A 15,733-nucleotide genomic window follows, 5' to 3' on the forward strand; every position below is an offset into this window, starting at 1 on the left:
TACTGTGTACACAAGTGTTATGTACACACAGTAGTACTGTGTACACAAGTGTTATGTGCACACAGTAGTACTGTGTACACAAGTGTTATGTACACACAGTAGTACTGTGTACACAAGTGTTATGTACACACAGTAGTACTGTGTACACAAGTGTTATGTGTACACAGTAGTACTGTGTACACAAGTGTTTTGAAGCAGATCACATGAAGATAGTTGGCTCAAGGCATCAGACATGGTTGGCCCACAGTCTTTGTTTACACAAAACAGAACTTCGATCTTACGTTATGTTAAGTTTTGATCTTATGTTCGTGGTTTCTGTGCATGAAGTCCATCATTACCTCATCATCATGACTACTCTATCTCCCTTCATCCTAAAAATTTTCCTTAAAATTTTACCCCAGTTTCTTCCGTCCTCAGAGGCAATGCCCTCTGATATTTGATCTAGAACATTATAGTACATTTTCGTAAAGTTGTTTCACAGAGTAATGACCGTGTTCGCTTGTAACTATATGGAAATACAACTTGATAAAAGTTATAATCATACATTACAGACATTACATGTTATACTTGGCAGACAACAGTCACACCTCACAGACAGTAGAGTCATCCCTCACACACAGTAGTGTCATCCCTCACAGACAGTAGAGTCATCCCTCACAGACAGTAGAGTCATCCCTCTCAGACAGTAGAGTCATCCCTCACAGACAGTAGAGTCATCCCTCACAGACAGTAGAGTCATTCCTCACAGACAGTAGAGTCATCCCTCACAGACAGTAGAGTCATCCCTCACAGACAGTAGAGTCATCCCTCACAGACAGTAGAGTCATCCCTCACAGACAGTAGATTCATTCCTCACAGACAGTAGAGTCATCCCTCACAGACAGTAGAGTCATCCCTCACAGACAGTAGAGTCATCCCTGACAGACAGTAGAGTCATCCCTCACAGACAGTAGAGTCATCCCTCACAGACAGTAGTCATCCCTCACAGACAGTAGAGTCATTCCTCACAGACAGTAGAGTCATTCCTCACAGACAGTAGTCGTCCCTCACAGACAGTAGAGTCATACCTCACAGACAGTAGAGTCACACCTCACAGACAGTAGAGTTATACCTCACAGACAGTAGAGTCATCCCTCACAGACAGTAGTTATCCCTCACAGACAGTAGAGTCATCCCTCACAGACGGTAGAGTCATCCCTCACAGACAGTAGAGTTATTCCTCACAGACAGTAGTCATCCCTCACAGACAGTAGAGTCACACCTCACAGACAGTAGAGTCACACCTCACAGACAGTAGAGTCACACCTCACAGACAGTAGAGTCATACCTCACAGACAGTAGAGTCACACCTCACAGACAGCAGAGTCACACCTCACAGACAGTAGAGTTATACCTCACACACAGTAGAGTCACACCTCACAGACAGTAGTCATACCTCACACACAGTAGAGTCATTCCTCACAGACAGTAGTCATCCCTCACAGACAGTAGAGTCATTCCTCACAGACAATAGTCATCCCTCACAGACAGAAGAGTCATTCCTCACAGACAGTAGTCATCCCTCACAGACAGTAGACTCATTCCTCACAGACAGTAGTCATCCCTCACAGACAGTAGAGTCATCCCTCACAGACAGTAGAGTCATCGCTCACAGACAGTAGAGTCATTCCTCACAGACAGTAGAGTCATCCCTCACAGACAGTAGAGTCATCGCTCACAGACAGTAGAGTCATCCCTCACAGACAGTAGAGTCATCCCTCACAGACAGTAGTCATCCCTCACAGACAGTAGAGTCATCCCTCACACACAGTAGAGTCATCCCTCACAGACAGTAGAGTCATACCTCAGAGACAATAGAGTCATCCCTCACAGACAGTAGTGTCATCCCTCACAGACAGTAGTGTCATCCCTCACAGACAGTAGTGTCATCCCTCACAGACAGTAGAGTCATCCCTCACAGACAGTAGAGTCATCCCTCACAGACTGTAGTCATCCCTCACAGACAGTAGAGTCATCCCTCACAGACAGTAGTCATCCCTCACAGACAGTAGAGTCATTCCTCACAGACAGTAGAGTCATTCCTCACAGACAGTAGTCGTCCCTCACAGACAGTAGAGTCATACCTCACAGACAGTAGAGTCACACCTCACAGACAGTAGAGTTATACCTCACAGACAGTAGAGTCATCCCTCACAGACAGTAGTTATCCCTCACAGACAGTAGAGTCATCCCTCACAGACGGTAGAGTCATCCCTCACAGACAGTAGAGTTATTCCTCACAGACAGTAGTCATCCCTCACAGACAGTAGAGTCACACCTCACAGACAGTAGAGTCACACCTCACAGACAGTAGAGTCACACCTCACAGACAGTAGAGTCATACCTCACAGACAGTAGAGTCACACCTCACAGACAGCAGAGTCACACCTCACAGACAGTAGAGTCATACCTCACACACAGTAGAGTCACACCTCACAGACAGTAGAGTTATACCTCACACACAGTAGAGTCACACCTCACAGACAGTAGTCATACCTCACACACAGTAGAGTCATTCCTCACAGACAGTAGTCATCCCTCACAGACAGTAGAGTCATTCCTCACAGACAATAGTCATCCCTCACAGACAGAAGAGTCATTCCTCACAGACAGTAGTCATCCCTCACAGACAGTAGACTCATTCCTCACAGACAGTAGTCATCCCTCACAGACAGTAGAGTCATCCCTCACAGACAGTAGAGTCATCGCTCACAGACAGTAGAGTCATTCCTCACAGACAGTAGAGTCATCCCTCACAGACAGTAGAGTCATCCCTCACAGACAGTAGAGTCATCCCTCACAGACAGTAGTCATCCCTCACAGACAGTAGAGTCATCCCTCACACACAGTAGAGTCATCCCTCACAGACAGTAGTGTCATCCCTCACAGACAGTAGAGTCATCCCTCACAGACAGTAGAGTCACACCTCACAGACAGTAGAGTCATCCCTCACAGACAGTAGAGTCATCCCTCACAGACAGTAGAGTCATCCCTCACAGACAGTAGAGTCATACCTCAGAGACAATAGAGTCATCCCTCACAGACAGTAGTGTCATCCCTCACAGACAGTAGAGTCATCCCTCACAGACAGTAGAGTCATCCCTCACAGACAGTAGACTCATTCCTCACAGACAGTAGTCATCCCTCACAGACAGTAGAGTCATCCCTCACAGACAGTAGAGTCATACCTCAGAGACAATAGAGTCATCCCTCACAGACAGTAGAGTCATCCCTCACAGACAGTAGAGTCATCCCTCACAGACAGTTCATATCTAACCTGGCGTCATCAACACGTCTTGCCTGTGTGCGCGCGCATCAGAGTGGAGAGTTCGACTGGGATGCGAAGACGCAGGGCATGGTGCTGGGGTCTTTCTTCTGGGGCTACGCCACGACCAACATCGTTGGCGGGCGGGCGAGTGAGTACCTGGGAGGCAGGACTGTGTTTGGTATGGGCATCATCGCCTCCTCATTGTTCTCCCTCATCTCGCCACTGTGCGCCAAGTCCAGGGTTGGCATCTTTCTCGCCTGTAGAATCCTCACAGGCATGGCTCAGGTGAGTGGCAGTTTGGTTAACGAGGACGTCAACACACTCCATGTGGTGACGTCTGTCTGTGACTGATCACGTCGCATGAGCTGAAGTGAAGTTTGGGTTGTGTGAAGGTTTGATCACCTTATGTTATGTAATGATTTTCATTTCTCATGGATTATACACGATTGAAGATATGATGATATAAGTCGATCAATCTACACTTCACTTCACTATGTTTCTTCCTGTATGAATATCTGATATTCTGATCTTTCATATTTCTATTTTTCGTTGTTTCACTCAGCCTCCAGCCTGAATTAGATATATAGTTTTTCATCCATGTGAATCGTGTGTTTACTCCAGGGCGTGACTTTCCCCGCTGTCACCACTCTACTGGCTTCCTGGTACCTGCCTTTAGAGAGGACCAAATTCACCACCGTGGTCTTCTCAGGTGAGACAACATGACACTAATCATGAAATAAAGAACAAAATAGACTGGTCAAGTATGGCGTGGAGGTGATCAGTGTGGCTCTCCATGTGATCTGTTGGTGAGGAGTGGCAATGGATGGGTGACGGAGCCTCACACGCCCCTGGTGTGTAGCTATGATACTCCACTGTCGTCATGTGCACACAAGGTGTTCCACGTCCATGTTGTAGAGATGTAACAGTTCCCTTCATCATCTGTAGTCGTGGGAGGAACACCTCAGCTGTATCATGTGCAGCTGACGTACCTCCTCCTTGCACGAATAATTAGCGTCCTTCAGTCACTTACGTCATCCAGCCAGACTCAGTATCAAACGTTATGTTACATAGACATTGGATGTTCCTCTTCAGTGTGTACATGTTGGTATGTTCTCGTATTCTGTGGCAGACACAAGCTAAAAGGTCATCAAGCCACAGCTCACACCATACAACAAAACAGACGAAGTTAAAATTGATGTTTCTTGCACTCCCTCTTCTGGTTATCCAGTGTATACACCCCACTTCAGGTGCCACTAGCTTGCTATCTAGTGGAAAGTTATCATTCTTGGTGTACAGTTCTGGTCAGCTGACCACTGAAGATGTCTTCTAAGTTGTTGTCATCATTATCTAAGAAATCAAAATCTACTTCTGTGCATATCTTTTTTGGAACTGATCATAGAATGGAATAAGAGAAGGTGGGATCCGAACCACTGTACAGTAGGCTAAGGGACTGTTGCTCACCATAGTGAGACGAAGGGTATTCGAGTACTAAGTATTTCGAATAGTTGTTTCCTATTATACAGTCCCGTAGCCTAGCGGTTAGCATGCCTGCCTCTTGCACAAGGGGTCCCAGGTTCGATCCTGGCTGATGGAGCTTTGTATGTTCTATGAAGGTGCGCGTTCATATACACTTTATTCGTATTCATATAACTCCGCGTTGTACAGTCAGGTTCGGTAAAACGCTCTCAGCTGGCTATGTGTTCTGTTCGGAAACAACCGATAGACCACGTTGCTCACCATAGTGAGACGAAGGGTATTCGAGTACTTAGTATTTCGAATAGTTGTTTCCTATTATACAGTCCCTTAGCCTAGCGGTTAGCATGCCTGCCTCTTGCACAAGGGGTCCCAGGTTCGATCCTGGCTGATGGAGCTTTGTATGTTCTATGAAGGTGCGCTGATAGAGCTCTGTATGTTCCATATATATATAGATATATATGTATATATATATATATATTTATTAATTTTGCTTTGTCGCTGTCCCCCGCGTTAGCGAGGTAGCGCAAGGAAACAGCCGAAAGAATGGCCCAACCCGCCCACATACACATTTATATACATACACGTCCACGTCCGCAAATATACATACCTATACATCTCAATGTACACATATATGTACACCCACAGACATATACACATATACACATGTACATAATTCATACTGTCTGCCTTTATTTGTTCCCATCGCCACCTCGCCACACATGGAATAACAACCCCCTCCTTCCTCATGTGTGCGAAGTAGCGCTAGGAAAAGACAACAAAGGCCCCATTCGTTCACACTCAGTCTCTAGCTGTCATGTAATAATTCATCGAAACCACAGCTCCCTTTCCACATCCAGGCCCCACACAACTTTCCATGGTTTACCCCAGACGCTTCACATGCCCTGGATCAATCCATTGACAGCACGTCGACCCCGGTATACCACATCGTTCCAATTCACTCTTTTCCTTGCACGCCTTTCACCCTCCTGCATGTTCAGGCCCCGATCGCTCAAAATCTTTTTCACTCCATCTTTCCACCTCCAATTTGGTCTCCCACTTCTCCTCGTTCCCTCCACCTTCGACACATATATCCTCTTTGTCAATCTTTCCTCACTCATTCTCTCCATGTGACCAAACCATTTCAAAACACCCTCTTCTGCTCTCTCAACCACGCTCTTTTTATTTCCACACATCTCTCTTACCCTTACGTTACTTACTTGATCAAACCACCTCACACCACACATTGTCCTCAAACATCTCATTTCCAGCACATCCACCCTCCTGCGCACAACTCTATCCATAGCCCACGCCTCGCAACCATACAACATTGTTGGAACCACTATTCCTTCAAACATACCCATTTTTGCTTTCCGAGATAATGTTGTACACTTCCAAACATTCTTCAATGCTCCCAGAATTTTCGCCCCCTCCCCCACCCTATGATTCACTTCCGCTTCCATGGTTCCATCCACTGCCAGATCCACTCCCAGATATCTAAAACACTTCACTTCCTACAGTTTTTCTCCATTCAAACTTACCTCCCAATTGACTTGACCCTCAACCCTACTGTACCTAATAACCTTGCTCTTATTCATATTTGCTCTTAACTTTCTTCTTTCACACACTTTACCAAACTCAGTCACCAGCTTCTGCAGTTTCTCACATGAATCAGCCACCAGCGCTGTATCATCAGCGAACAACAACTGACTCACTTCCCAAGCTCTCTCATCTACAACAGACTGCATACTTGCCCCTCTTTCCAAACCTCTTGCATTCACCTCCCTAACAACCCCATCCATAAACAAATTAAACAACCATGGAGACATCACACACCCCTGCCGCAAACCTACATTCACTGAGAACCAATCACTTTCCTCTCTTCCTACACGTACACATGCCTTACATCCTCGATAAAAACTTTTCACTGCTTCTAACATCTTGCCTCCCACACCATATATTCTTAATACCTTCCACAGAGCATCTCTATCAACTCTATCATTTGCCTTCTCCAGATCCATAAATGCTACATACAAATCCATTTGCTTTTCTAAGTATTTCTCACATACATTCTTCAAAGCAAACACCTGATCCACACATCTTCTATCACTTCTGAAACCACACTGCTCTTCCCCAATCTGATGCTCTGTACATGCCTTCACCCTCTCAATCAATACCCTCTCATACAATTTACCAGGAATACTCAACAAACTTATACCTCTGTAATTTGAGCACTCACTCTTATCCCCTTTGCCTTTGTACAATGGCACTATGCAAGCATTCCGCCAATCCTCAGGCACCTCACCATAAATCATACATACATTAAATAACCTTACCAACCAGTCAACAATACAGTCACCCCCTTTTTTAATAAATTCCACTGCAATACCATCCAAACCTGCTGCCTTACCGGCTTTCATCTTCCATAAAGCTTTCACTACCTCTTCTCTATTTACCAAATCATTTTCCCTAACCCTCTCACTTTGCACACCACCTCGACCAAAACACCCTATATCTGCCACTCTATCATCAAACACATTCAACAAACCTTCAAAATACTCACTCCATCTCCTTCTCACATCACCACTACTTGTTATCACCTCCCCATTAGCGCCCTTCACTGAAGTTCCCATTTGCTCCCTTGTCTTACGCACTTTATTGACCTCCTTCCAAAACATCTTTTCATTCTCCCTAAAATTTAATGATACTCTCTCACCCCAACTCACATTTGCCCTCTTTTTCACCTCCTCCACCTTTCTCTTGACCTCCTGCCTCTTTCTTTTATACCTCTCCCACTCATTTGCATTTTTTCCCTGCAAAAATCGTCCAAATGCCTCTCTCTTCTCTTTCACTGATAATCTTACTTCTTCATCCCACCACTCACTATCTTTTCTAATCAACCCACCTCCCACGCTTCTCATGCCACAAGCATCTTTTGCGCAAGCCATCACTGCTTCCCTAAATACATCCCATTCCTCCCCCACTCCCCTTACCTCCTTTGTTCTCACCTTTTTCCATTCTGTACTCAGTCTCTCCTGGTACTTCCTCACACAAGTCTCCTTCCCAAGCTCACTTACTCTCACCACTCTCTTCACCCCAACATTCTTTCTTCTTTTCTGAAAACCCCCACAAATCTTCACCTTCGCCTCCACAAGATAATGATCAGACATCCCTCCGGTTGCACCTCTCAGCACATTAACATCCAAAAGTCTCTCTTTCGTGCGCCTGTCAATTAACACGTAATCCAATAACGCTCTCTGGCCATCTCTCCTACTTACATACGTATACTTATGTATATCTCGCTTTTTAAACCAGGTATTCCCAATCACCAGTCCTTTTTCAGCACATAAATCTACAAGCTCTTCACCATTTCCATTTACAACACTGAACACTCCATGTATACCAATTATTCCCTCAACTGCCACATTACTCACCTTTGCATTCAAATCACCCATCACTATAACCCGGTCTTTTGCATCAAAACCACTAATACACTCATTCAGCTGCTCCCAAAACACTTGCGTCTCATGATCTTTCTTCTCATCCTCAGGTGCATATGCACCAATAATCACCTATCTCTCTCCGTCTACTTTCAGTTTTACCCATATCAATCTAGAATTTACTTTCTTACACTCTATCACATACTCCCACAACTCCTGATTCAGGAGTAGTGCTACTCCTTCCCTTGCTCTTGTCCTCTCACTAACCCCTGACTTTACTCCCAAGACATTCCCAAACCACTCTTCCCCTTTACCCTTGAGCTTCGTTTCACTCAGAGCCAAAACATCCAGGATCCTTTCCTCAAACATACTACCTATCTCTCCTTTTTTTTCATCTTGGTTACATCCACACACATTTAGACACCCCAATCTGAGCCTTCGAGGAGGATGAGCACTCGTCGCGTTACTCTGTCGTCTGTTTCCCCTTTTAGAAAGTTAAAATACAAGGAGGGGAGGGTTTCTGGCCCCCCGCTCCCGTCCCCTTTAGTCGCCTTCTACGACACGTGAGGAATGCGTGGGAAGTATTCTTTCTCCCCTATCCCCAGGGATATATATATATATATATATATATATATATATATATATATATATATATATATATATATATATATATATATATATATATATATATATGTATATATATGTTATAAATCTTTATTCTATCATACTTAACCGCCGTCTCCCGCGTTAGCGAGGTAGCGCAAGGAAACAGACGAGAAACGGCCCAACCCACCCACATACACATGTATATATATAAACGCACACACACGCACATATATATACATATGCATTTCTACGTATATATACATATACATACAAAGGTATATAAATATATACACATGTAAATATCTATACTTGCTGCCTTCATCCATTTCCGTCAACACCCCGCCACACACGAAATAGCATTCTCTCTCTCTCTCTCTCTCTCTCTCTCTCTCTCTCTCTCTCTCTCTCTCTCTCTCTCTCTCTCTCTCTCTCTCTCTCTCTCTCTCTCTCTCTCTCTCTCTCTCTCTCTCCGCCCCTTTCAGCGAGGGAGCTCCATGAACAGACCAAAAAGGCCACATTCGTTGACACTCAGTCTCTAGCTGTCATGTGTAATGCACCGAAACCACAGCTCCCTTTCCACATCAAGAACCTCAGACGCTTCACATGCCTTGGTTCAATCCATTGAGAGCACGTCGACCCCGGTATACTACATCGTTCCAATTCACTCTGTTCCTTGCACGCCTTTCACCCTCCTGTATGTTCAGGCCCCGATCACTCAAAATCTTTTTCACTCCATCCTTCCACCTGCAATTTGGTCTCCCGCTTCTCTTTCTTCCTTCCACCTCTGACATATATATCCTCTTTGACAATCTTTCCTCACTCATGCTCTCCATGTGTCCAAACCATTTCAATACACCCTCTTCTGCTCTCGCAACCGCACTCTTTTTATTACCACACATCTCTCTTACCCTTTCATTACTTACTCGATCAAACCACCTCACACCACATATTGTCCTCAAACATCTCATTTCCAACACATCCACCCTCCTCCGCACAACCCTATCTATAGCCCATGCCTCACAACCATATAACATTGTTGGAACCACTATTCCTTCAAACACCCATTTTTGCTTTCCGAGATAACGTTCTCGCCTTCCACACATTCTTCAACGCTCCAAGAACCTTTGCTCCCTTCCCCACCCTGTGACTCACTTCCGCTTCTGTGGTTCCATCCGCTGCTAAATCCACTCCCAAATATCTAAAACACTTCACTTCCTCCAGTTTTTCTCCATTCAAACTTACCTCCCTATTTACTTGTCCGTCAACCATACTGAACCTAATAACCTTGCTCTTATTCACATTTACTCTCAACTTTCTTCTTTCACACACTTTACCAAACTTTTGTCACCAACGTTCGCAGTTTCTCACCCGAATCAGCCACCAGCGCTGTATCATTAGCGAACAACAAGTTACTTCCCAAGCCCTCTCATCCACAACAGACCGCATACTTGTCCCTCTCCAAAACTCTTGCGTTCACCTCCCTAACCACCCCATCCATAAACATATCAAACAATCACGGGAACATCACGCACCCCTGCGTACATACATTTTTTTTTTTTTTTTTGCCGCTGTCTCCCGCGTTTGCGAGGTAGCGCAAGGAAACAGACGAAAGAAATGGCCCAACCCACCCCCATACACATGCCTTGATTCAATCCACTAACAGCACGTCAACCCCGGTATACCACATCGCTCCAATTCACTCTATTCCTTGCCCTCCTTTCACCCTCCTGCATGTTCAGGCCCCGATCACACAAAATCTTTTTCACTCCATCTTTCCACCTCCAATTTGGTCTCCCTCTTCTCCTCGTTCCCTCCACCTCCGACACATATATCCTCTTGGTCAATCTTTCCTCACTCATTCTCTCCATGTGACCAAACCATTTCACAACACCCTCTTCTGCTCTCTCAACCACGCTCTTTTTATTTCCACACATCTCTCTTACCCTTACGTTACTTACTCGATCAAACCACCTCACACCACATATTGTCCTCAAACATCTCATTTCCAGCACATCCATCCTCCTGCGCACAACTCTATCCATAGTCCACGCCTCGCAACCATACAACATTGTTGGAACCACTATTCCTTCAAACATACCCATTTTTGCTTTCCGAGATAATGTTCTCGACTTCCACACATTCTTCAAGGCTCCCAGAATTTTCGCCCCCTCCCCAACCCTATGATTCACTTCCGCTTCCATGGTTCCATCCGCTGCCAGATCCACTCCCAGATATCTAAAACACTTCACTTCCTCCAGTTTTTCTCCATTCAAACTCACCTCCCAATTGAATTGACCCTCAACCCTACTGTACCTAATAACCTTGCTCTTATTCACATTTACTCTTAACTTTCTTCTTTCACACACTTTACCAAACTCAGTCACCAGCTTCTGCAGTTTCTCACATGAATCAGCCACCAGCGCTGTATCATCAGCGAACAACAACTGACTCACTTCCCAAACTCTCTCATCCCCAACAGACTTCATACTTGCCCCTCTTTCCAAAACTCTTGCATTAACCTCCCTAACAACCCCTTCCATAAACAAATTAAACAACCATGGAGACATCACACACCCCTGCCGCAAACCTACATTCACTGAGAACCAATCACTTTCCTCTCTTCTTACACGTACACATGCCTTACATCCTCGATAAAAACTTTTCACTGCTTCTAACAACTTGCCTCCCACACCATATATTCTTAATACCTTCCACAGAGCATCTCTATCAACTCTATCATATGCCTTCTCCAGATCCATAAATGCTACATACAAATCCATTTGCTTTTCTAAGTATTTCTCACATACATTCTTCAAAGCAAACACCTGATCCACACATCCTCTACCACTTCTGAAACCACACTGCTCTTCCCCAATCTGATGCTCTGTACATGCCTTCACCCTCTCAATCAATACCCTCCCATATAATTTACCAGGAATACTCAACAAACTTATACCTCTTTAATTTGAGCACTCACTCTTATCCCCTTTGCCTTAGTACAATGGCACTATGCACGCATTCCGCCAATCCTCAGGCACCTCACCATGAGTCATACATACATTAAATAACCTTACCAACCAGTCAACAATACAGTCACCCCCTTTTTTAATAAATTCCACTGCAATACCATCCAAACCTGTTGCCTTGCCGGCTTTCATCTTCCGCAAAGCTTTTACTACCTCTTCTCTGTTTACCAACTCATTTTCCCTAACCCTCGCACTTTGCACACCACCTCGACCAAAACACCCTATATCTGCCACTCTATCATCAAACACATTCAACAAACCTTCAAAATACTCACTCCATCTCCTTCTCACATCACCACTACTTGTTATCACCTCCCCATTTGCGCCCTTCACTGAAGTTCCCATTTGCTCCCTTGTCTTACGCACTTTATTTACCTCCTTCCAGAACATACATACATATATTACAAAAATCAAAGTAATATATATACAAGAGGGACAGAGATCCAACACTGTGACGTGGGGTAAATGGGTCAAGTTTTGAGGTCAGGTTGGGAGAGCTGATAAGCTGGTTTGCTGCAGACTTGACTATGTTAAGTACGTAGGTCGAGATCCTCCCAGAGGTGAGAGGTTTCCTCCATACAGACACGATTCAACCCTCTGTAGTCGCATAATCCTGCAGAAGAGGACAGTTCTTGGCATGTAAGTAGGACCCCCAGTTTCGTAGAGGTTATCAACATTTGTGGAATCAATGGTAAACACTGAATCCTGCCTGTGAGTCAAGACTTCTGGGACAATTTGTAATCATGCACTACGTGCATCGTCTTTCAAAAGATTACAGTGGTTCGAATCCCTCATCGCTCACTCCATTCTATGATCAGTTAAGAAAAACATATGTCTGTGTAAAATAATGAACGGGTTATTGAATTCAGGCAAACCTTTCAGCTGAGAGTACATAGCTGAGGTATGGCATACCTGGAGGTCGTAATAGTAACTGGTTAACCAATTACAAAAGAGCTTAAGATCCAGGAGGGTTGGATACTACTGAACTTTGGTAAACACATGAGTGAAGTCTGTCTACACAGCACAGGAAGATTTACACAGCAAATTGTATGGTTTATTCATCGTATATTCTGTGGTGATCGCTTGAACATTTCGTGATGTAAAGTTACATATTGGCTGAACTGCAGTAGTACTGTGTTGTCATACATATGTATTTAATGGTGAACATAAAGTGATGAATATTTTCACGTTGGTTGAGTTACAGTAATAAATTAGTTGACGTACATACAACTACGTGAAAACTAAGGCATTAAGTGGTAGACACTCATGTGTGAAGACGGTACGTCTGATCAAGACATGACGTACATGTGTCACCTAGAGACGTCTGACGTGTCCATGGTGTTGGAGACATCTGACATGTTCATGGTGTTGGAGACATCTGACGTGTTCGTGGTGTTGGAGACATCTGACGTGTTGATGGTGTTGGAGACATCTGACGTGTTCATGGTGTTGGAGACATCCGACGTGTTCATGGTGTTGGAGACATCCGACGTGTTCATGGTGTTGGAGACATCTGACGTGTTCATGGTGTTGGAGACATCTGACGTGTTCATGGTGTTGGAGACATCCGACGTGTTCATGGTGTTGGAGACATCTGACGTGTTCATGGTGTTGGAGACATCTGACGCGTTCATGGTGTTGGAGACATCTGACGTGTTCATGGTGTTGGAAACATCTGACGTGTTCGTGGTGTTGGAGACATCTGACGTGTTGATGGTGTTGGAGACATCTGACGTGTTCATGGTGTTGGAGACATCCGACGTGTTCATGGTGTTGGAGACATCTGACGTGTTCATGGTGTTGGAGACACCTGACGTGTTGATGGTGTTGGAGACATCTGACGTGGTCATGGTGTTGGAGACATCTGACGTGGTCATGGTGTTGGAGACATCTGACGTGTCCATGGTGTTGGAGACGTCTGACGTGTTCATGGTGTTGGAGACATCCGACGTGTTCATGATGTTGGAGACATCTGACGTGTTCATGGTGTTGGAGACACCTGACGTGTTGATGGTGTTGGAGACATCTGACGTGTTCATGGTGTTGGAGACATCTGACGTGTTCATGGTGTTGGAGACACCTGACGTGTTGATGGTGTTGGAGACACCTGACGTGTTGATGGTGTTGGAGACATCTGACGTGTTCATGGTGTTGGAGACGTCTGACGTGTTCATGGTGTTGGAGACAATGACGTGTTCATGGTAGTCTGCCTCAAGCATCAACACACACACATCTTTCAGGAAGCAAACAATAATTTCTCGCCTGTCTTCAGGGGTGCAGTTTGGGACGATGATAGGCATGACGTGCACCGCATGGCTGGCCTCCTCCACCTTCCTGGGCGGATGGCCGGCCTCCTTCTACGTGTTTGGGGTGACGGGTCTGGCCTGGTGCTTCGCTTGGTTCATGTGGGTCTACGACCATCCAGAAGACCATCCGAACATCTCTGACGCAGAGCTGAGGACCCTCCGACGACAGCAGGATGGCATCGTCAGGCGACCTAAGGTGAGATGTTGCTTGACTGGATCCTTCAACGTCGACGACGTGTTTGCTTGACGACGACGTGTTAGCTTGACGACGTGTTTGCTTGACGACGACGTGTTTGCTTGACGTGTTTCCTTGACGACGTGTTAGCTCGACGACGTGTTTGCTTGACGCGTTTCCTTGACGACGTGTTAGCTCGACGACGTGTTTGCTTGCCGTGTTTGCCTGACGACGTGTTTGCTCGACAACGTGTTTGATTGACGTGTTTGCTTGACGTGTTTCCTTGACGACGTGTAGGCTTGACGCGTTTGCTTGACGACGTGTTAGCTCGACGACGTGTTTGCTTGACGTGTTTGCTTGCTCAGGCTGCTTCTTAGCGCAAGAAGACGGACAGATAAACTGTTTCTTGAATGGTATAAACCATTGTTTGTGCCTGTCACGTCCTCAGTGGTCAGAGCGTAATTACGGGAACTAATGAGTGGTGGTTCATGGGTATAATGTTGAGGAATAGCGTCTTGATAATGACCAAAATGTGTGAGTAATATAATCCGACCGAAAGTGATGGTCATAATGGAATTATCTGTCTTCTCTCTGTAACGTTGTGAGATGAACCTCAATGAATATATCTTCTAAACTGTTAGATGTTATCAATAACTAAATGACACGGAGAAAAATGGCCAGAGCCAACAAGAACTCACAGAAGAACAATAAGAAAATCATCAGAGGTGAAGCAATGAAGCAAACACGTTTCGAACGAGGCGTGAGACAGACGTCCTCCACCTGGGGAGTGGAGGCAAGACTAGTGGTCTGGTCTGCCACAAGGAAGGCGGGTGTGGTGACATAAGATGGAGGAAGATGAGACACAACTAAACTGTGGTGAAGCAGAACAAAAGCCATCACGTGTGGTGTTCGTAATGGACGGAACGTTAGGTCGTGATAATGAATGATCAGCAGGAGTGAGCAGGTCGCCTGCTAGCAGAGAGCATTAGTGGAGTTAGCAGGAGGAGCAGGTCGCCTGCTAGCAGAGAGCATTAGTGGAGTTAGCAGGAGGAGCAGGTCGCCTGCTAGCAGAGGGCATTAGTGGAGTTAGCAGGAGGAGCAGGTCGCCTGCCAGCAGAGGGCATAAGACGTAAGGTTTCTGGCTTGCAGATGGTGAGTCCTGTTTAGTGTCAATATAACTGATGTTAGTGTCAGTATAACCGGCGTTAGTGTCAGTATAACTGATGTTAGTGTCAGTATAACTGGCGTTAGTGTCAGTATAACTGGTGTTAGTGACAGTATAACTGGCGTTAGTGTCAGTATAACTGGTGTTAGTGTCAGTATAACTGGTGTTAGTGACAGTATAACAGGTGTTAGTGTCAGTATAACTGGTGTTAGTGTCAGTATAACTGGTGTTAGTA

At 45.2% G+C, this 15,733-nt stretch overlaps 1 protein-coding gene across 2 annotated transcripts in view; it reads left to right on the forward strand.

Moving 5' to 3' along the window:
• LOC139748048 (sialin-like) overlaps positions 1-15,733 on the forward strand; it is a 75,950-nt gene that overhangs the window by 28,362 nt on the left and 31,855 nt on the right. For both annotated transcript variants that reach the window (XR_011712522.1, XM_071660622.1), the window contains 3 exons: positions 3,359-3,592; positions 3,929-4,016; positions 14,125-14,354. Coding sequence is in view for 1 of the 2 variants with exons in the window: in XM_071660622.1 (XP_071516723.1) it covers positions 3,359-3,592; positions 3,929-4,016; positions 14,125-14,354 (552 nt within the window). In the remaining variant the exon portion in view is untranslated. The remainder of the gene's footprint in view (positions 1-3,358; positions 3,593-3,928; positions 4,017-14,124; positions 14,355-15,733) is intronic.

Source organism: Panulirus ornatus, chromosome 72 (assembly GCF_036320965.1).
Source record: "Panulirus ornatus isolate Po-2019 chromosome 72, ASM3632096v1, whole genome shotgun sequence".
Taxonomy (NCBI): domain Eukaryota; kingdom Metazoa; phylum Arthropoda; class Malacostraca; order Decapoda; family Palinuridae; genus Panulirus; species Panulirus ornatus.